General features: G+C 39.1%; 2 protein-coding genes across 4 annotated transcripts in view; one reads left to right on the forward strand and one right to left on the reverse strand.

The window, feature by feature from the left end:
* The window catches only part of skd (mediator complex subunit skuld), a 102,845-nt gene extending 93,870 nt beyond the window's left edge, over positions 1–8,975 (reverse strand). The window contains exon 1 of one of the 2 annotated variants that reach the window (XM_067130544.1): positions 8,747–8,975. In XM_067130544.1, the coding sequence (XP_066986645.1) occupies positions 8,747–8,815 (69 nt within the window). In that variant the 5' untranslated portion in view covers positions 8,816–8,975. The remainder of the gene's footprint in view (positions 1–8,746) is intronic. The other variant, XM_067130543.1, reaches the window with a different exon arrangement.
* A 193-nt stretch (positions 8,976–9,168) lies between these two features.
* On the forward strand, positions 9,169–18,788 carry mRpL50 (mitochondrial ribosomal protein L50). 2 transcript variants are annotated; one of them, XM_067130545.1, is made up of 5 exons: positions 9,169–9,327; positions 10,947–11,050; positions 11,494–11,687; positions 12,029–12,148; positions 18,368–18,788. In XM_067130545.1, exons 1-5 carry the CDS (start codon positions 9,238–9,240, stop codon positions 18,490–18,492), a joined length of 633 nt encoding a protein of 210 aa, XP_066986646.1. In that variant the 5' UTR covers positions 9,169–9,237; the 3' UTR covers positions 18,493–18,788. The 2 variants fall into 2 exon arrangements, with proteins under 2 accessions (XP_066986646.1, XP_066986647.1); XM_067130546.1 differs by having other exon boundaries at positions 9,187–9,337.
* Positions 18,789–23,085: the final 4,297 nt, after the last annotated feature.

Raw genomic sequence — 23,085 nt, forward strand, 5'->3', positions numbered from 1 at the left:
TAGTGGGAATGTGTTCTCTGTGTAAGGAAATCTTTAATATCTCCAGGCCAAATTATCCAATGACCTGTGTAAGGGCATACACGGCATGATCATCTTGTCAAACTAAACCAAAGACGCCCTCAAGACGCTACTTTGCTTTACGAGAACAGTTCCTATATAAAGCTTTACGAGAACAATTTCTATAAAAAGCTTTACGAGAACAATTCCTAGAAAAAGCTTTACGGGAACAATTTCTATAAAAAGCTTTACGAGAACAATTCCTAGAAAAAGCTTTACGGGAACAATTTCTATAAAAAGCTTTACGAGAACAATTCCTGTAAAAAGCTTTACGAGAACAATTCCTTTAAAAAGCTTTACAAGAACAATTCCTGTAAAAAGCTTTACGAGAACAATTCCTAAAAAAACTTTACGAGAACAATTCCTAGAAAAGGCTTTACGAGAACAATTCCTATAAAAAGCTTTACGAGAACAATTCATAGAAAAGACTTTACGAGAACAATTCCTAGAAAAAGCTTTGCGAGAACAATTCCTAGAAAAAGCTTTATGAGAACAACTACAAAAAGCTTTACGAGAACAATTCCTAGAAAAAGCTTTGAGAAGAATTCCTACAAAAAGCTTTACGAGAAGAATTCCTACAAAAAGCTTTACGAGAAGAATTCCTACAAAAAGCTTTACGAGAAGAATTCCTATAAAAAGCGAGATTAAATTTAAACTCCCACATGATCATCGTATAACGTACATACAGATCTCCCTAAAAAAAATTACAGTATACATTTCCGTAATGAGAACACTAGGTACAGGGGGAGGAACAAAGACGAGTTAACAGTACCGGGAAGACCCAATGAGCGAAGTGGATCTCGCAGAGGCATTAGCAAGTCTCGTAAAAGCAATCAGATGGGTATTGTTGAAGCAGATGGCACAAGGAACCGTTTTCATAAGCGAGGGAACGAAGTAACAAAATTCTGAACGCAGTGACAAGTACCTCAGATGGATCAGGGGGAATGGAACGGAATGTAAAATTCAGGCCAAAGGCCAAGCGCTGGGACCTGTGGGGTCATTCAGCACTAAAAGGGAAATTGAGAGCAAGAAGGGCTTTCAAGATGTAACAGGAGGAAAACCTCGCAGTTGCACAATGAAACAACTGTTAGAAGAGGGTGCAAAGTAAGATAGATGAAAGAGAATTTGAATGGCTGTGCAGTTAAAAGGATTGAAAGGGGTTGCACCTAGGGGACGAAGGGATGCTGCAGAGATCCTTTTATGTCTACAGTGTACCGCGTTAGGTGCACTGACGGCACTAACCCCCCTACGGGGATACATCAAGAGATACGTGTTGGTGAACGTCGAGGATCAATCAATGATTCCTCAGATGTTGCCACAGTAAAGGAGGAAGCTACAAAGATCCTTAGAGGACCTGTTTCATGAAGAAGCAGTCCTGCCACTGATGTCAAAATCAGGCGGTGTTACAGCAATGTTGAAAAGATGGAAAAATCGAACGAAAGCATTTTATATCCAGCAAACTTCACGAAATTAAAATTTAAAGAGCTAAAATCCGCCTGCACGTTCAGTTCAGTCAGTCACCTATGCACTTGGGGTATCTGAACTTCCGGTGGGAGGGCTCAGGTTGTTTCCACCGCTGCTACTGTTGATCTTCAACCCAGCAACCATAAGCATGGCCAAGTTGGTCCCTCACTTAACACGTAGGCTAGAAACACAATCCCTTTCTGGTGATATCTTGAAGATGAATATCAGGCTCTTACTATTAGGGAAACTAGTTTAGTTCATAGATAATTAAGAAATGCAATCTTGCCAGCCAGCCAACATGAACAAGTACACATACCTGAAAATTACTGAATAATGGATAGTCGTGGGAAAACATGACCGTCAAAGCACACATAATCAAGAAATTAAATTCAAATTTAAAAAACTGCTTTCTGTCAACGTTACCGTACCAAACCATGTCAAGGGTCTTTTTCGTTCCGTATCCAGATTTGTATGAACAAGTAAAATACTGTACTAGGACGGTAAATGAAAACAATATGGATACATAAAAAACCTTAATTAAGATTCAGACGGGTTTGACAATTGCAACGCCAAATACTATTACCTGAAGTTAAACAGTACAACTTTTGAAATACACTAGATGGAATTCCTTGAAGGAAATTCTTTTAAAAGGAACACCTATGAAAAAAAAAAACAAGTAAATAAGAAGCAAATCATCTAAAAACTGAGATTCTCTTGGCAAATACTAAAAATTTCCTAAGAATACTACTGTCCTGACTAATTCTTAAACGAAAAGATTTTTCGGGGATTGCAATACAATTAACAGTTCAATATGAGTATACTAGATCCAGATCAGTTATAATTTATAATAATTCCTCTCGACTCTCTAAGACCAACTCAAAGAATTATTCATCAAATTAAGGATGAACACTGGACCAAGAACTGTGTATCAGTTCGGCAGTGACGTGGGAAGACAAAACACAAGAGAAAAAAAATAACAACAGACTACTTTGGAGAAGCTTTAGAAAAGCTCTGTTTGGGCTTCCAAACATTCTTCTCTCGAGGTTTAACAAATATTACGGTTGCCGGGCGATAAGGCAAATGTAGCCTCCACAAAAGAAGTGTAAACAAACATTTGACACAAAACGCACATGCCTGGGATGGAAAGTAACGCGGTGAATGAATAACTACAAAAATGACATTACCGGTAACTCTCACGTACTTGGCGGGAGGCTATAAACGTCCGAGCACCAATGATTATAACTTATACAAGAATCTGTCGTTTAATGCCTCACTAAAATGATGCTATACAACTGTACCTGGTCTGACTCAAGGAATCTTTGATCTGATCACATTACATAGCAAAATTAATCTGAAATTTGGGAGGGTTGGACTCAAATGTGCGCTCGCGTAACTTGTCAAATCCTTTAAAACCTATTTAATGAAAAAAGCTTCCAACCATGTACAGAATACAAAGGGGGCAATAAAAACAGATCAAACAACCACAAAATGTTATTTCACTGCAGCACGTTTCCAGAAAATAAAGTCTGAAATATTTTGTCTTTTGCATCTTACGGGGCTTGTCACAGTTATTTACTACAAATACTGAAAAAAAATGAACATGATATATTTATGACAAACCTCTAAAAATAATCTAAGTGCGATTTTCAGGCCATTCTCCAATTTAACAGCCTATTCAACTTGAAACAGTAGTGCTATCACAAGGGATTCGATTTAAAAAACATAAAAGGAATCAGGTTACCATTTCGAAATTTGAAAAAAAAAAAAAAAAAAAAAAAAAAAAATATGTTTACTGCCGACTAATTTTTTTTTTGCCATGGGGTAAGCCAATACACCACCAGCTCCCTATTTCCAGTGTCTCCTACGGGGGTTGATGATAATGCAAAAACCTGCCTCCTGTATTATTAAGGTTGGGATTCCTGTTCCAGCTGTATAATACAAACATGTAAGTGGTTGGTGAAGGTGATAAACTGCTCGTGGCAGTGATGTCACCAACTCAGACCTCTGACCTAACCACCTAATCAAAATCAATCAATCAACTTGTTAGGAAGGTTGGGCGACTCTTTTCCTTTAGTCAATTACAAAGGCATCATTTTTTTTTCACATGAACTTCCAGCGGTACAACTACACCTAGAAGGGTGGATGCTGATAATAAAATTACTGACAAGGGTAAAATCATTTATTTAGTCACTAAGTTTGATCAGCAATGCAACGTTTTGTTGACAACTAATCTTCCTCTTCCCAAAAGCCAAGGCAGGTGTGTACAACATATCTTGTTACTTTTGAACCACAGCATTTTTTTCCCATTCAAACAGTTTAAAATTGTTAACAGTTTAAAATTGTGAGGCTGTACACTTTTCACCACAGCCTCAACCAGATGAAACAGACTTCAGTACATCATGCCCCTGTGACCAATGAACAATACCCTAGTTTTATTAAAGATTTAGACTGGTCAGAAGAATATAGATCATTCAATTATTTAAAGCCATTAAATAAATGACCTGTAGTCTTTTGACCAGCCTAAATCCAATAAAAACTGAACAAATTTCTTGCAGGGTTGACAACACTCATCAGAAACCTTTCGGTAATCAGTCTATCAGTAACACAATAATTCTGAGGGTGTTCAAGGTCCTCGTCAAGGTCACCAACTGAACTGGGGTGTTATCCCTCTTTAAAGCTCAAAACTTCTCTCCCCCCCGCCCCACCAACCCCAGCCCATTTTAAAATACACTTGCAAACAAGGTCAATGAACGGCCATCCAAACCCAATAATAGATAAGAGTCTGGGAAACCATATATAGACAAGATTCTAAGAAAGTCAACAGACCAGGGACTACCAGGTGACATAGGCAACATCCACTCCCAGACAACAATTATTCATTTGTTGCACAGCTACCAGCAATAAACTAGCCAATGGCTGAAGTAGTCAGGCATCTAAAAAGCTCAGTACTGAGGGGCCCCTCTACAATTTTCACTATGACGCTCTTGAAAAAGACCTTGCTTTCTCTGAACATTAAAAGTGTAAATGGGCAAGACCAAATGTTGAAGGAAAAGACCAGTACATAATCCAAATAACCTCCTAATTAACAACACTGCCACTCAATCAATGAGGAAGCAAAAGAACTTGATCCATGCATTGTTAAATTCTTCCTATTTCTTCTGCAGTCTAGCAAACCTCTTTGCTCTGGGCCAAACTAAATCTGAGGGCGCGAAATGGGGCAATCGTTTTCAAGCTCATCAGCTTACTGCATTGCCCAAAACCCTCCAAATTTTAGTACCTCCCTTTCTATTTCCACAGATTTTCAGGTACTCAAAAAATCCATGCAAATTCTTTTCTAAAATGATTTCTATCCATTCCACCATCGAAAATTATTCCTGGCTTCTATCAGCTGCCACTAAAACTTTAATAACCTAAATCCTTAATACTATGAAACCCATCAAGCTCAAATATTACAGGTTCTTATAAGCTCCTTTTAAATGAGAACCAGGTGGCATCACAATATTGGTTAAAAAAAAAAAAAGCATCAACACAATAGCCGTACCATGAGTTATAATTGTACAATGTATTACAATGTCTCTTATTGCAGTAGATAAGAAATACCATAACATAATTTACACTGAAACCTTAAAATACAACTCAATTTGTGCACAGCAATGCACAAAACAGATGATTAATGGATTAATGAACAAATGAAACTAAAATAAACAATGAACAGCCTCCACTTAAATTAATTCTATAAATGCTACTTATATTTCAATTAACATAATATGAATTTGTTAAAACCTCGTGTAAAAAAATTGTAAACAATCTGGAGCGATGTAAATTTTTTTATTTTCCTGACCAGACAAGCTGAGTTAATACCTTCTAAGAGATGAAAGAAACATTTTTAATCATCTGAATTGTTAGTTGATTCTCCAAGCCATAAACTCAAGATTATAGCCCAACATAAAATATATAAATCAGAATGCGGACTTCAGTGCACGTCACACAATGCTTAATGCTTAGGTACAGGGTGTATCCCTAGATGGAAAATTATCCCTAGAGGGATGAAGATATAGGCTAAATATGATTATCAGCAAACACAGAAATTGTTAACGATGCACACTGAAGTACACTATCCAATGTACATTTCCTTTAACACTGCATCAACATTTGAGTTAAAGTGTTTAGGTGCTACGAATACATTACTCAGATGGCACAGAACAATACTTTCCCTTATTACACTAAGTCCACTACATAAGTACAAGTATACTACATAAAATTCTAAATGCTCACTAACGTATCATATGAGCTGACAGTCGAATAAAACTGGACACACACCATTAGGCTTGTACAGATATTGTGACAATTTTGACATTTTTGCAATATAACATTCAATTATGCCTACTGAAAATAAAGCAAACTGGCACTGTGCTAGGACCTAATCAGGAATTGTCCAGCGAGATAGGGTACTGCTGATATGGGCCACTAAACTACAGTATCCATAAAAATCAAAAGTAAGGGGGAAAAAAATAAAAATAAATAGCCGAGGCCTTTGCTGTGGTCCATAACATATTAACTTGGGAAGTAATTACACTTGAGGGTAGAGTTGGGAGATAAAACTATCTTCTTATGATAAGATAAGTTAATACAAGGCATTTAACCAGAGGCTCTCAAATTTCAAAACAGTAATACAAAGAATGAAAAGTGAATTAATCTTAACAATGACTGACCCAGATCAAGTACCTCTACCTCCAATCCTTTCAACCTAGGCTACTCGTTAATACAATAAGGCAGACCACCCCGCTGCAATGATGGCATCTAGTCCAGCAGATAAACTTTCACAATACAGTATACAGTACATCTTAAAACTGATAAGAATATGGACTTCCTGATAAGTGTGTGGTGAGCCAGTTTTAAAATATAAACATCAGTACTGTCGAGGGACACACAAGTCAACACTTAAATACATTGCCATAACAGAAATCATTTTCAACTTTCAAGGAGCTGACGCACATTCATATTTTGTTAAAATCCATATATGTCACACATATGAAAAAGATTCTATCAGCGAAAGAAAAAAAGTTTACTGACAACAGAATTCCATTCAACCTCACAACTATAAAATCATAAACCAAATTCTACTACTAAATACAAAGTGGATTTTTCCAAAAGGATAATGCCTCATTTACAATAAGCAAAATAATAAAACTATGCACTCAACTACTAAAATTACACATCCACTTTGATCATTAAGACACATACAACCAATTACTGAGTAAACCCTGTTATACAGCAAAACTGACTATTCCTAATTCATAAAGTAGGAAGACGACACACCACAACATTAGCACTGTTTACCTGGGCTCACAGTTTAAACAGAAAACAAAATATGCCAAGCGACCACAATACAGCACAATATGACAATCGCATACACGCAACTTGCCCAAGCCGCAACGCCTACATTACAAGTTATATAATTATCACAAAAACGGATCTAGACCCCATCATCTACAGCCTACATAGCCTAGCAACTCTCCAAAAATTAACAGACCCAAACCACAGGAAACATTTTGCCTAAAATACTGCAGGTTACAGAACTTCCTATGAATTTCTCACAAAACGATAAAACAGCTTACATTATAAACACCAACTACAATATCAATGACTACCTTGGTCACTGTACCCAGAGCTCGACCAGTCGAGTAGGTTAGTTTTTATATAATAAGTCTTATTTCCCAGATTATGGATTAAACCTTAAAAACATAAACTAGGCTGGCCTAAGGAACTTCCAAATATATGAATAATGCATGGTTTACACATCTCACGTCATGCTAATGTCCAACGGCTCAAGTTCTAGACTACGGCTGCCGGGGCGTATTTTTTGACATAAACCTCCAAGAACGACCAAAATGTCAAGATTCACATTCTTGGCCAATAAACTAGTACTGCATTCTTCTGGAAGACCTTGGATCGACGGGATAACACAGTCGAAAGTCTCATTTTGACAGGCTAGTGCACAAGTACATGACTGATCAGTCTAGCCTACATTATCACGAGAATTCGGAGGCCAGTGGGGTAAATCTGAAGATTACCACCGCGGCCTGCTTCCCCCAAGTCGGCGACCGTAACATTTACAGCCTTTTACTTATGTTTTTGTTCATGTTCATGCCTTTTGTTGGTGTTTTTGATATTTACAGTCTTCTGTTTATGTTTTTACGTTCACCCCCAGGGGGGCTGGTACGGAACACGCCGCCCATTTTGATGGTAAAAATGATCGTTACCGAACCGGAGGGGCTCGGTAACAGACTGAGGTCTTACTAAAAGCTCTAGCTGAAAATAAGCTGCAAATCAGCCCCGTAACATCGGCTAGCCTGACAAACAGCACCTAGCCTGGGAAACATCCCTAGAAACAAAAGAGCGAGAGAGAGTGAGTACTCGTAAAAGTTCTAGCTGAAAATAAGCTACAAATCAGCCCCATGACATCGGCTAGCCTGACAAATAGCACCTAGCCTGGGAAACATCCCTAGAAACAAAAGGGGGAGAGAGAGAGAGAGAGAGACCACTCCATCGCATTATAAAACAGCCTTAACGACACGAGCTAACATTCCCGGATTAGCCTCAGCTAAAATACGGCGGAGGGAAGGGGGGGAGGGGGTGGAAAAAGTGAAAACTCAGAATTCGAGGTAAGAGATTTCACCAAGAGCCCCGTCCCCGCACCCGAACCCGGACCCAGGGAGGAGGAGGAGGAGGAGGACCCCCTCCCCCCAAAAACACATCACCACCAACCAACCCAACTCCTCGCTCCTCCTCGGCGGGTTCGGTGCAAACGAATCTCGTCCTTATCGACCCTGACAACTCCTCCATAACAAGGAGAAATTTCTCCCGGGTCGAGGCCGATTTCGCAGACAACGCGACTTTCGGATCGACTCGCCGGGATTAAAGGCCGAGATGACGACAACAATAATACCCGGCGGGGGAAACAACTGGGAAATATGGGCGATAATACAATGTAGGGCAAACGACTGACTAGGGCGATTGTTCCGTAACACAAAGGGTAACGAGCAATATCTAACTAAGAAATATCTCAGAAAATAGATCGTTTTATCCTTCCACACCTTAGCGACCGCGAGATACACGAACTGCGGAGCCTATAGCTATGCGGGACGACTCAGAAACGACGGAATACCCCAAATATCTACAGAAATAGCAGTTGTTACACACTTTCATTCAAACATCTACTTACCAGGGCAAAGAAATTGGTGTGGCAATCCTCTAAGCTTGCCCCGTTCGTCTGCGAATGCGTGGACATCATATATCCATTTTTGATAACACTCCTGGATTGATATCAATCCAACGCGATGGATTTAAAACACTTTAAAACCACCAGATCAACCACTATCACTCCATAGGATCTCTTTCACACAATAATGGCGGCTAAGGAAACGACGATAGACGACAAGTTCCAATAATGTGGCTCGTACCGCTGTCAAAAGCCGTCCCGCGGAATGACTTCTTGTACCTAAAACACTCGCATAAAACTCACTCTAAATTGTCTAAAAGTATTATACGTATATTGGCGCTGCGTATATTGTCGGATACGGCGTCTAAGGGGAATTTTGTAGGACTATTAGTCACTCTTCCGGAGAGTTTGCTCTTCTCCAGAAGTTCAGGGAAGTAGCTGTTGACAGTCGGCAGCTGATTGGCTGATGTGAGTCACGTGACTCCCAGACGATCATGGCTGCCATAACAAAGTTTCGTCTGCTTCACATTTTGCGAAATGACCCTCGTAGACTTCTCGGTGACCCTCTTCGAGGTCTTTCCGAGGTCGGTAGTGGTGAGGTTATATTAAGACTTTCTCTGATTACTGTTATCATTAGTCTTCTTCAATGCGCCAGAGTAATATAATCCTGTAAAGTATCGCGAGTCCTACTCCCTAAGATGTATAGCCTGTTTACGTGCCGGGCCTTGCGAAACGAGATATGCAACGTTGTTGTTACCCTATTCATAAAATTATAATTTAACGAGTATTCTGTTTATTTGATTTAAGACCCGAAAGCTGTTGGAATCATTTGGTGATGACTTACCCGTCACCTAGCCTAATGTTTATGTACGTCCCTCCAGCCTTCAGTCTCGAACACCAAGCAATTAGTACTGCATAGGCTAACTGCTAAAGTACATTTATATTAATTACCGTTCATTTTCTGGTATTAATGAAAAGATCCAGGCCACCCGTATCCTGCTAATACTAATGTTCCAACTAAAGTCTATAGTTACGTTAGGTGTTCATTTTATATACTCAGACTTTGTCATTGCATAGGCGTTGCTTAGTCAAGTAAAGTATTAGGGTAATGGGTTATATGAATGGTCATTTTATTTTTTTTTTTTCAAATGTAACTTGCAGTCATGAAACATAATCTGTCTCAGAAATGGCAGAGCAAAAGTACTAAAAATATCAAAGGACTACCTACTCTCCCCCCCCCCAGCTAATTTGCCACAGTGCCCTAGGTAAGGTTAGGTTAGGATGTATTGGTTTTATTTTGGCAAATATTAGCAAAATATATACATATTCCCCTCAGTCTTCAGTGGCTCCAGATGGTTTACCCAAAATCGCTGCATTACTTTACGGTAAATGTCGGCCAGTTTCATTGCAATTTATTGCCACTGGTTGTCTTCTGTGCACTCTTGAGATTTCATAACCTTAAACTTCCATGTGCAAGAAAATATTGGGAATTGGTAGGCAAATCACCATCATGGAGATGTGATGTCACTCTAATACCATGTGACCTATATTAGGCAATCATGAAACAAGGTTTTGATCACATGCCTCGCATTGGATTCAGTTTAATTTCAGGTTTTTACACAATTTTCAGGGGAACAGTAATGCTGCTTTGGTATTGTTTTTCATGGTCGACAGCAAAGCAAAGTATGAGTTGTGAGTTGTCACCTTTTGAAAGAACAACATATTTGACAGTGATAGAAAGGTTTCCATATCTTTAAGAAAAAGAAGCATTTATAATTTGTGGTGCTCTGGATTGTTTTAGGTTGTTTGGGGGGGGGGGCTGATTGGGTCAGGACTGTGACCCCAATTAGGTTAGGATTTATACTTGTTGAAATTCTAACAATTAACAACATATTTGCGCTATAAAAGTACATGTGCTCTTATTTTTAGGGAACTTAACAAGTTCACAGAGTCAAAATTCTTGATGTTCATTGGTTGACCCAGGGGCTTGTTCTTGATAATATTATTTAGGTTTTATTAAAAAATTGCACTTCTTTGAAAATTTATGAGTTAAACTGGAAAGGATTGTGTATTTTAAAACTTACATTATGTATGGTATTCCACTTGGTATTACTTTGATATTACAGTTCTTCAAAGATACAGTTCTTAAAAATATTTCATTTGTAAATAGGTCCTCTGACTTATTATGTGGGTGTTCTTACAGCGTGTGAGATGCGCTTCATCTGTAATGTCTGCTGACAACGAAGATAACTCTCTAGCAAAAGATCGTAGACTGGATTTTGATGCAGAATCATTGGCTGCCAGAGGGTAAGAATTGTTAGCATTATTTATGTATGTCAAAGAAAGACACAATCTTTGGCAGTAACACACAGATCCAAGTTAGTTGTTTAATAAATATTTTAGATACCTACCAATTTTTATGTTTGCTTTGCTTCCATTTCATGATCAGTAAGGTGCATGGTGTCTTAGTCTTTGCCCAAAGACCCCAACGTCAATGGGTAATTTTGATGGTTAACAATGTGAACTTGTATAGGAGGAAGCTGTAGAGACTAAAAACCCTGTGTCTGAGTTTTTATGAAACCTTATTTACATATCTTAAGTTCAGTTTGTCCTGGACACCAATTTTCAGTTTTGGGTTTTGTTTGAGTTGGTTAGGAAATCTTGTAAAATTCATGTTACCCAATTTTTTCTTTCTTATTATTGGTATTGACTTTGGATAACATTCTCTTTCATTTTACTCTTTCTTTTAGGTATCTCAGAAACCAGAAGCCTTACAGTCCCTCACATGATGTAGAAATTAGAGTTCTTCAGTATTGTGAAAAGTATATGGGAAAGTCAACAACTTTTCCTGACATTGAAACAAAATTTAAAATTCTTAGGCAATGTTCTCAGAGTCTTAAGCATACAGTACCAAATTCTCTTATTCACAAGATAACAAATATTGGTAAGTGCACTTATCTATTTGTTTAATTGTTATAATATTTGGTAAATCACTGTAATTTTAGGAACTGACTTGAGCCACATGAGTAAACAAAAGAAAATAGAATTTGCTGGCACCGACAATATTAGAGTATGATATGATTTTGATTTGATCCTAAATTTTCCATATTTCAGTTATTGTGATTTTTACTGAAGAATATTCATACTTTGGTAATAGTGCATGTTGAGATAATTCCTGGATACTTTAGAAACCTTTATACCACTACTTCCATGTAAAATACAACTATCTGATATGCTTCCAAGCCGTATTCATCCTGTTATTAATATTAATAATGTAATTTTCAGATGAGCTTTTGACTTTTTACAAGACACCAGTTAACACCACAATTCCCTTGGACATGATGAAGGATATGGACTTGCCCAAAAATTTACACATAATTTATAAGTATCACCGGTTCCACCCAGGTAAGTTTTGTTGCTTACAGTTTTACTGTAGATGAGCAGTCCTCAAATATCCATATAACCAAAAAAATGTTTCATATAAGTAACTTACCAAATAATTACATAGCTATACTGTCCACTCATGCAGCAGCTTAAATTTTAAAATTCACAGTAGCCCACCCACTAACAGAAATACTAGGGACGACTTAGCAGACAATCTTATTCTCTTTCTGCCGTCCTCAGTGTAAACATCGGGTGTTTGCAGCAGCTTTGTTTATTATTCATTGGTCAGATAACCGGATTTCTGTGAAATATCGCTCATTTCTAGTAGCCCTCAAGCCTACAGCTTTCAGGATTGGTATTTTAGTGTTTTATCAAGATCTGATTCAAGTTTATCATATTTCGCTACATTGATTTTGCAATCAATTGATTAACTCTCCTTTACCCGAGCAGTGTATTATAACAAAAATATCGTGTTCGCTACTGAACTGATGTTTTTGGTGGCCAGTACATATTGGCAAGTCTCAAACAATGTTTGATAAGGAATTGAGATATGTTTTGTGTGATGGTACTTTGTATACTCAAAACAGTTGTCGGCAAAGAATTGATTTAAAACATTTTCTTACTACACTTTCCTCTGTAGGGAACTGAAAAAGAGTAAGGGCAAAACGTAGTAAGGAGAGAAATTTCTTATTTTGGCAGCGATGGGCCTTTGGATAAATAGGCCTTTCTTGACAGCTGAGAATTGGTGCCAAGCGCCCTCTAGCTTCAGCGCAGAGCACCTAGGAGTGATCACTAGCTTCCGGAGCTACTAGCTCGCTTGGCGCCTAGCTATACAGGCCGCCATTCACATCCTGGGTTCACCCAGCGACCAGTGCCAGCTCCCAATCATCTGGCACCAACTCTTCCCACATTAATTTTTGTCTCCTGCTACTAGCCCTCATTTTTTTCTCTCTCTCTCTCTCTCTCCACACCTGGCTCCCTTGTTTCGTTCCTGGGCCTTTGCCAGTCTTGTATCTGGGTTAACAGAAGTGCAGTGGAGGAGGTGTTTATCCGGGCCGTCAGTTCTCCTAGACCTAAGTCACTGTCACACTCCCCTGAACTTGGGAGAAGTCATACTGAAAGTCCAATGGAGGCTGATGGGAAGTTCCCCAGGTGATTGCCCCCTCAGTTGAACCTGCTGTATGGTCCCAAGTGGCGACAGAACCTGTCACTCATAGTTTGTGTGGTGGAAGACCCTCAGACTGCCGTTGGAAGGGCGTCTTTTAGTGCCCACCAGTTGTCATCAGACTCAAAATTAGCCTTGACAAGAGGCGTTCTAGGTGTTTTTCACGGCACATCCCAACCCTTGAAGAGATGTAGTGACAACGAGACATCTCCTATTACGTTCCAACGGACTAGAGATTCTTCTCTCAGCGACATGCAACATTCACAATCTCCGAGCGCTCAGTGCCTGCTCCTGAGCGCCCGCTGTCTACCTCTGCACTTTTGGCACTGGTTGCCAAAAGTTCGGCGCCAAATCTTGAGCACCTGGCATCAATTCATGAACGCTCAGCGCCGATTCAAGAACGTTCGGCGCCTACTACAGAGCGTCAGTATCTATCCAGTACTTGACTCCTGCCCATGAACATTTAGCACCCGCTCACAGACAGTTTTTTAGAACACACTGTTGTTCTTACTTGAACACCAGTTCCCGATTGAGCGCCTGGCTCTTTTTTTTTTCAGTTGACCGGTGCCATTTCCCTAGAACCTGGCACCAATTTCAGTATCAGTCTCCCACATCTGAGCACCATTTGGAGAGCATTAGTCTGTGTATAGAGGTCCCCTTTTCGGAGGACATTTATGTCGAATATTTTAAGCTTCGTGAAGAAAGCTCCCTCCTCTTAGACAGCAGGAGCTCTGGTTAAGAAGTTAGAGGATTTCCAGTTTTAGTTAAGAGACATTACCTCAGTTTGTCTCTGAGTCCTGTCCTGTGTGGGTAAGGACAATTGAGATGTCTTTAAGAGATCTCTGCTCTTTACTTTGAAACCTCACGAGGAGAAAACTTGGGTGCTCTTTTACTGCTGAGGGAGCCACACAATCGCATTCAGCCTTGTTATTTTCACCTCCGGGCCTACATTTCCTCTTCCCTCAGGATACAGTCAAGAGAACTGTGTATGTTCTGCAGAAGGTGTTGGCTCAGCTTGTCAAACCCACAGTTATGCCTGTGCTAGGTTTCCATGTTTTCCGCATATGTCTTCGGCCTGTGTGTAGTGTTATCGAGTCTATTATAATCGAGTCCACTCAAATGTCTAAGTGTCCACCAACTGTCAAAGAGTCCGCAGGGTCGGCAGCTAGTCCGCATGGTGGTCTGCGGGTCAGGACGAGGATCTGCAAGTTCCCTCAGTTGTCCGTGAGACCTCATAGTAGTCAGCGAATCTGCACAACCCGCAACACCCTTTTTCTCTTAGAATAGAAGATGAAATTCGGGATAGAGATGAAGCAGACAATCCTCTCATCCACTCTCCAAGGGCGTTTTGACGAAGACCTGAGTTATGCAAGAAGTATCCTTCCATGTCCCTTCCGGACTCTGGGAGTATCTCGCACCCGTCTGGTAGGACAGAGTCCTCTAGTGTAAGGATCTGTGTTCCAGCCTTTCTATGGCAAGCCTACTCTCGAGTCCTCACTCATCTAACGTTTAACTTCATGTTCAGGAAAGTCATTTTGTACGTGGACAGCTGACTTCTTTGATTACCTTCGAAGGAAAGTGCAAGGAGGTTTTCTAACATTTGGGGCAGGGTAACACAGTTGGACACTTTTGTTTTTCCCCTTGGCCCAAATTAGGTCAGACCTACAGTAGTGGCTTTGGAAAGGAAGTACCTTTGTACTCCAAACCAAGACCGAGTTTTCCATTCAAACTCCTAGGATCTCTGATGGGTAAATGGATGGCTTGGTGTCATCATACTACTGCATTAAAGATCTGAAGTGTTGAGAACATCATCCCTTAACCTTACTGATATCTTCATGAGTATGAGAGGCAATTACAGACCTAATTTATGTTTGCTGGTATGCTCCCAAGGAGTGCAGAAAATTTGGACTGATTATTCACATACAAAATTGTTGATGGCATTTTGCCTGTATTTGTGATCCTTCCAACTTATTAGGTTGTAAAAGACAAAACTCCATGACACATGCCCAAATCACCAAGGCTGTGGAAGCTTTCAAGTCTGTATCTACTCTAGTTATTTTCCTTTCTGTTAGTTCTGTGAGAAGACTAACTTCAACTTGTCCTCTGATATTGTCTGTTTGCGTGCTATGACAGAAAATTAGGGTCAGTTTGGGCAATGGAGGAAGAGTGAAAGTACTCTGAGGTCGTGGACTGAGTCTGCAAGTTCTTAAACCTGTAAAAGCCACAGTGCCCAAACAGAGAAATTTAAGCCGCTGAATTGAGGCCAAAGGAGTTCTTGGCATCTGGGCTCCATTCTGGCAGAGGAGTCCAAGTCACAGTAGTTTTTAGAAAGGCCAAAATGGCGAGGCATGAGTCCTGCATATAAGGATGGTGGTGTACTTCCTGGCTAACTTCTGTGAGAAAAAATGGGATACAGCTGCCAGAGATCCTTCCAGTTTGCCATCTTCTATGGACATTAAAAGACCTGTGGGTCTCTGGCTTACCTGAACTGTTCCTGTTTCTATAGAAGTTGATTAGAGGTCTCTTGGAGAAGCTGTCAACTATGGCACCTAAGGTGGCAGGACTAACCTTGGTGCCTAATCTAAAGGTAACAAACAACTACAGGCTGATGGGCTCATTCTACAGCTTTCTCCTGGCAGAGGACACCAGGAGTTCCTTCTAGAAGTTCATGTCCTTAAACTATACCTGACAGACCCCATCAAAAAGGGATTGGTTGCCCATTTTGCAGGAGTTTGGGGTACCGGCATTGGCCATTTCAAATTTCTGGCTTAAGAAGGAAGATGAAGTTGTCATCTGAGAGCAGACACTTTTGCAGCTAGTGGGGCTATCTCCAAAAATTTTGGAAATCTGGACAGGAGACAGGGCAAAGAAATAATTAGTGGGTGTCATCAGAGATTACTATTGGATGTATGGTAGCAACCTTGGGAGAGTCAAAACCTTGGACAATGTTGTGAGGTGGATGAAATGAGAAGCAGGTAATTGAGGAAGGCATGAGTTGGTTGCCTACAGTGCAAAATCGTCAGTTTTTTTTTTTTTTTATCTCATTGGGTGAGTATATTAAGCAAACCTCTTTTGTAGAATGGAGACTGGAGTAGGTGCAGCAATCCATCAGGGAGGAGACCAGGTATCCTTGAACCTCCAGGGTGAGCACTGTCACATCCCAATATATTCATAATTGACAGATATCTTCACTTTGTTTGAAAGAGGAAAGTATTTCAGTTTAGTTAACTGTATTCAGGCCTGTCAAGAGCTTTGTAAACTTACCCAGACTTCGGCACCAGCTGCACTCTAGGTGGATTGGACTGACAAGGTTTTGGATGTACCCAAACTGCTGGCTAATAATGGTGGAGACAGCAGCAGGCAATTGGATTGTCTTTGCATTAGGTATGTAACTAGATCTGTGCATCACCTAGGATAAATCCAAGCTGTTTGCATTGACAAAAGCTACTTTGTTAGGGATAAAGATGGCATTTCAAGTGTGTAGTTTGTCCTTTGGCAGATAGATTCAGGAGACTACTTTCAGTTATGAAGCATTGTCAGCCCAACTAAGTCCTCCAGTCAAGGCAGTGGGAGTTGTTAACAGGAGAATTTTCTTTACTGGAAAAGCTAAAGCTCTACTACTGCTTCTTTAGAAGGTTCTTGCAGATACATCTTTCAAAGTATTGTCACCAGTATATCTCCAAGCTGATCATCTAGTACATTATTAGCTTCAGAGGTGTTTCTCTGGCCCCAGAAGTTCTGTTTACAGATGCACTGAATCATGGTTGGTGACACATTTCCCCATTTACTACTGACTTCTTCTTATATCCATGACAATAATGAGCTGTTGGTCTCCACAGTCTAGCTACAGAATGGCCTTATCACAAGTTCTGGAAGTTCAAGGCACTGAAGTAAATTAGTAAATTCTGTAAGATATGAAGAGGCTCTTCCCTCAATTTGATGAGTTACCTTGTAGAATGATTCAGCTGTGTGAAGTAGAACCTTTCATTATTTCCCTACAGTTTTGCTAGAGCACCTTATACTGTATATTGCTTCAGTGTCATCCTGTCAACATAGTGGAGACTATTTTCCTCTTAACCTTATCATTGAGATTTGTGAGCTACATCCCTTGGAGTTGTCAGAAGACCTGTTCAGGTAGAACAGGTGTTTTGCAAGATCTGAACTTCCTTAACTTTTTAAGCCTTTAAAAGGCATATTGAGATTTCATCCACTGAGTAGTTTGTGATGAAATAATTTCTTATTTTTATAACATAAAAATCTGTTTTTCATACAGATCCCTATCAGCTTTCACTAATTGAAAAATGTCAGTAGTTTCTGTTTATTGCATAAATAGATTCATTTAGGTCTTTTTCTTTTGTCTGCAAGACATGGAAAGTACATATCTGGGACATTCCAAAATGTGGTTGGGAATTCTAGGATTGATGGGTTTTATTAAAAAAAATATGCTGTGTAATATAAAAGTAATATTTTTTGGTGTACAAATTGATCTTTCTGCGCTATGTATGTACCTGCATGGTTGGAGAAATTGCTCTTGGAAAGCAAGCATATACATTCATATTAAGGATATGTAATTATGCCCTTATATTTTTGGAGAATTTCTCATTTTCCAGTTTTCCTTTGACCAGGGAAAATATATTATCTCCCAACACTTTCTGTTGCTGTTGGGAATTTAATGCTTGGTATAAATAGGTATTATTTTGCTAGTTTTTTTTTTACATTCTTTTACATGGTGTAATTTTTGTTAGGAAATTACTCTTTATATATTTACGCATGATATAAACAAAAAATACAAAACATTACCTTGCTAATCAAGCTTCCACAGAATAAAATGCCATATATGGAAAAAAACAGTGTTAAGAGAATAGCATTTTGACATAGTAATAGTAAGTTAAAATAAATGTTTTTCAGAGCTAAGGATTAGAGAAACTTTAGCAAAGAAATAATTGTACGACGGCAAAAGCAATTTTATTTTTCTTCTCTTGGGCTGTATATTATTTATATCTAGAAAATCTCTGAAACTGATTTTTATTTTGTTGCTGTTTTATTGTGAAGACATTTCTTCTCTAAATTTTCAGAAACTGACACCTTCTTTGGAGGAAAGACAGCATTTACCAAAGACTCAACTATTGTTTCAAGCATCAAGTACAAGAAGAAATACCCTGGTTTTGTTACTGATTCTAGTGTGTGGCCAGAAAAGTAATGTTATATGTAATTAAGCAAAAGTTCAGTTTTGCTTGTACTGTAGTTGTTATCAGTCAAATTCATCTTATTTGATACAGAGGAAAAAGTCAGTTCATCTTGTTATTGCATTTGATGGTTGAGCAAGGGATTTGCATTTTGGCTCTGAGGTCTGAAATTGATATTCTGTTCAATTTTCAGCTTAGTTAACTGACTGCAAAACCTTTGATTTGAATTCAACCAGTATATACATCATAGACTCTGTAATGACGTTTTGTAAAGTTATTTGTACAAAAATATAAAATGTTGATCTTATAATTGCCATTCACATTCAACCATAATTTTGTAAAAAAAAAAAAAAATACTGTGCACGATTCCATAAATCAGTTGCTTTCTTCCTTTTGCAACTTTTAATTCCTAATGGGGATCAGGTGCTTCAGTCTTCCCATTTCTACAAAGGACATTATATTGAGGCCTGTGGTTAAATTCAGGTTGCACCTACAGAAGCTATCTTTCCACTTATTGTATCAGACCTGCAAAAGCTCTTTCAGCATGCTTGGGAAGGAATTTAACCTGCTTACACATATGCAGAACCCTGAGTAGGCTTATTCCTTCGGAATCTGTGTAACTTTATATTTTTAATGTTAAGCACTAGTTACATAATAGGGAGCATTCTTAGTGAGACCTCTGTTAGAGTTAACTATTCACAAACTCATGACTACTTTGGCAGGTATCGTTAAAATTAGGTGGTTTTACTTGCATACAAATAATATTCTAATATAATTTACATCCACATACAAATAATATTCTAATTATTTAAATTATTTAAAGGTTTGTATAAACTTATCTGCATATTTTACATGAAATACAATAATTCAGAAAAGACTCATGTTCAGCAGGCTTCACATTGCTGCAAGGAACTCTAATTTGTATAAATCAAAAATGTTACATTCAGAAGGGGGGTAATAGTTAAAAAAACAATCTCCAGCTTAAATATAAATGACAACTGCTGTCCAAGAACAGTTGATTCTCCAGGGTAGGGAGAATGCTATGACAAGATAATCTCTGTACATCTCCAACACTGAAAATCGCTCAAATACTTCCTTAGGAGCCAGAACTTTAAAATTTGTAGGTATTGTCATTGCTGACTGTAGTTTGGAGAGTTTAAGTTCAAGAAATCTCAATTACAAATGACTTCATGGCACCAGTTTCTCCAAGGATACTAGGTGGCTCACCAAGGGCCGTAAAAGTCCTGGCCAACAGGTGGGGGCTTGTGCGTAACTGCCGGACCATGGTCAACAATCTCTTGACCATGTCATTTGTAGGACAGATCATCTCCCTCTCCATGTCCATAACCATGTGGAGGTATGTTACCCTTGTCACTGGCATACAATTTAATTTTGCCAAGTTCACCTGAGGTGCAATGATAAACATAGCTGGAACAAGATGCCCATGTATCTTCAAGCAGAATACCAAGGACACCAAAATCAGCCAGTTGTCATAATCTCTTCAAAAGTGAATTCTGAATTGGTGTGTCCAGGCAGTTCGTGGAATAGTTTGAGTGAAAACCTGCTGAACAGTCAACAGGCCAAAACAGAACCCAAAACCAGAAGCCCCTCAAGGTTGGATGGATGGGAATGTGAAAAAAAATGTCCTGAAGTGTGGGGAGTGGGGATATGAAATTCCTCTTTCTGATGGACCTCCATACCAATGACTCCATTTCCATCCTGAAGGGTACTTGCAGCAAAACTTGTTGCCTGGGCTGAGATCGATGGTTGGTATATAACCCCGTCTTACCTTTGGCACCACAAAGGGGCACCTATAAAAACTGAAAACTGAAGATTTGTCCCAAACTTTCATGATAGAACAGAATATAGAATTTAGGCCAAACGTTGGGACCTATGAGGTCATTCAGCACTGAGATGGAAACTTACACTAAAACGGTTTGAAAGGTGTAACAGGAGGAAAACCTCACATTTACTCTATGAATCAATTGTTACAAAAGGGGGGAAAGTAAGATGGAAGAAAATATGAAAAGTACAGTAAAAGGATTGAAAGGGGTTGCAACTACGGCCCAAAGGGATGCTGCAAAGAACCTGAAGTAATGCTTAGAGATCACCGCATGAGGTGCACCTACAACACTAACCCCCTACCAGGCAAACTTCCATGAAGATCTGTTTCTGGATCTTCATCATTAAGGACTGGAACTTGTTAGGCTACTGGCATGTGACTCCAAGTAGTTCATTGGTTGAGATGCAAGTAGGTACTTTACTTCAAAATGGAAAGAAGACAGCCATGTTTAAGGACTTATAGCCACAGCTCATCTTCAGTGTTAAATCAAGATCTCCAGAATTTCTGGAAAAAACACTCCCATTTTAGAATATACTGTCAGTATGGGGATCACATTTTCACCCCATTCCAACCACCCCCTGGCAGGGGACTTTGCTATGAATTGTTCTCCTCTATCAGCCCAGAAGAGGGATCTGCTGGACTCCTTGCTTGATTTATCCTGTTGGGGTATTTAGATCCTGGCATCTAGGAGTCTTAATAAGGAATTCTTGACTATCTAGGTTTATGAGGTGTGTTGGGCCTCACACAGAAGCTTTCACACTGACTTGGACTACAGTTGCGAAGACAAAGAAAAGGCACTACCCACATTCAAGACAGTAGCTTAAGAAATTGGCTTCTTACCAAGCTTCTTCAAAGACAACTTGAGAACAAAACAGGATACAGTAAGTTGGCAACATGACAGGATACAGTAAGCGGGCAACATGCCAACTTACTGTACCCTGTCAGGAAGGGAGCAGCAGAATGGGCATGTCTTGAGTTAAGTGCAGTATGTTGTTCCCCCTGGCTAACTTGAGGAGAATAACTATCACAATAGTCTGGAAAAAGGAGGGGCCCTGTCCAACAAGTCACTTTTACAGAAACCACAGTGTAAGGTGCCTCCTGGGCACCTGGAAACGGAAGAATCCAAAAGTTGCAAAGGTAGACACATCAGCAGACATCTACAGAGTACAAGGTTTTCAAGTCCTCTTCTGGCTGTAGCAATGTTACTGCTTTTTCAACCAATTAGGGCACATCTTACTGGTGAGCCAAGTGGTGCACGACTGCCTACAGCATGAGCTGTATACCTGGTGAAAGTCCCTGATATGCAAAGACATGAAAGAGCAGCAAGCTCAATCTGGAAGGCCCTGGCATGATTGCTGAATAACAATCAGTACACAGCAAAATACAAAATGCATTGCTGTAACACAACGTGGCAACAAAAAAGAAAAATGCACTGAATATTAGACAAGAGCAGACTGAACTCATCACAGACAAGAAAAAATGACAAAATGGTGTACCCAAATAAACATAAGCTAACTAAGCTAATTAACATTACAACCCAATTTCAAAAATACTGAACATCAAAATTAAAGGTTACAAGTTAAACATCAGATCAACATAAATACATAATGCAAAACTATCTCTCAATCTCACAAAAAGAAAAACAATGAATGAATTAATTACAGAATCTGCCAATGACAGAACTATGCCAAGGCTGGCAAACAAAGGGCACTCAAGCAGTACTACTGTACAACTTAAATTATCATTTGCAAATGGAAGGGAAAAGAAAGGGAGACCAACTGAATGATTATGACACGAATGCATTAAACAATTATGACCCAAAAAATAAAATACTGGTAAAATCACCATCAAAGATATTAAGTTAAGCATTAAAAGGTTCACAAAAAAAGAGTGAGCTAGGACTATTACCTGCATGGTGGAAATTTCTCTTTAATCTAAAAACTCAAATCTAGTGAACTAGGCATTTTGGTACATGAAAACAGGACATGTATGATTCATCGGATTGTAATTTAAGAAGCAAAGGACATGTGAGTGGAATGAGCTTATTTCAACCAGCCTGAAAAGACAACAATAATGGTGGGGATGTTCTGCTTACACAGTTAAGTGGTAAGAATCAATAAATTTTGTAATAGAAGGGTTTGTATCTTTCAGAATTTAAATACTGTGCACAGAATCATAGAGATCAAGTACAGCACCCATGTCAATTTGTTCAGTTATTAGGCACATTAAGGATTATGATGAATTCTGAAATCTGCTGATGTTGCCCCAGCCAGGAGGGCCGTCATGCCCATGGTGTAAGGTAATATACCTGTGAAATGCCAAACCCTTTCACTGTCACTTTCAACTTTAGGTTAAAGAAGAACAGCAACCTTTTCAATTTGGGCTGTGTTCAAGTTTGCTCACCTTGACAAAAAAAAAAAAAAACTACAGATTTATAACTGCAAGGTGTCACTGCTGTCAGGTTAGTGTTTCCATTTCAGGGTGTGAGAGTTTCTCTTCCAACTAACCATCTAATCTACTGTAAATACAGCTAGCAGTCTTGGCAGAGCAACTATGAGGGCAGGAGTGGTTGCATCTACAGTCTATTGTTATTTAATGGTGTGTGGAATTTTCTACCTCTTTCACATAAATTAGGTAAGTTATATGGTGCAGAAGACTGAAGTTGTAACATCATCTTATATCACAGTGGAATGACAATCTTGCAAAGCATTTTACGCAAGCCAAAAAGTCTAGTTATACGTCACCAAATTCACAAAATGATACA

Source organism: Macrobrachium rosenbergii, chromosome 28 (genome assembly GCF_040412425.1).
Source record: "Macrobrachium rosenbergii isolate ZJJX-2024 chromosome 28, ASM4041242v1, whole genome shotgun sequence".
NCBI lineage: Eukaryota > Metazoa > Arthropoda > Malacostraca > Decapoda > Palaemonidae > Macrobrachium > Macrobrachium rosenbergii.

Coding starts and splice junctions, on each gene's coding strand:
- mRpL50 (XM_067130545.1), top strand. CDS start 9,238: ATGGCTGCCATAACAAAGTTTCGTCTGCTTCACATTTTGCGAAATGAC. Junction 9,328..10,946: donor CTCTTCGAGGTCTTTCCGAG/GTCGGTAGTGGT, acceptor GTGTTCTTACAG/CGTGTGAGATGCGCTTCATC. Junction 11,688..12,028: donor TCACAAGATAACAAATATTG/GTAAGTGCACTT, acceptor TGTAATTTTCAG/ATGAGCTTTTGACTTTTTAC.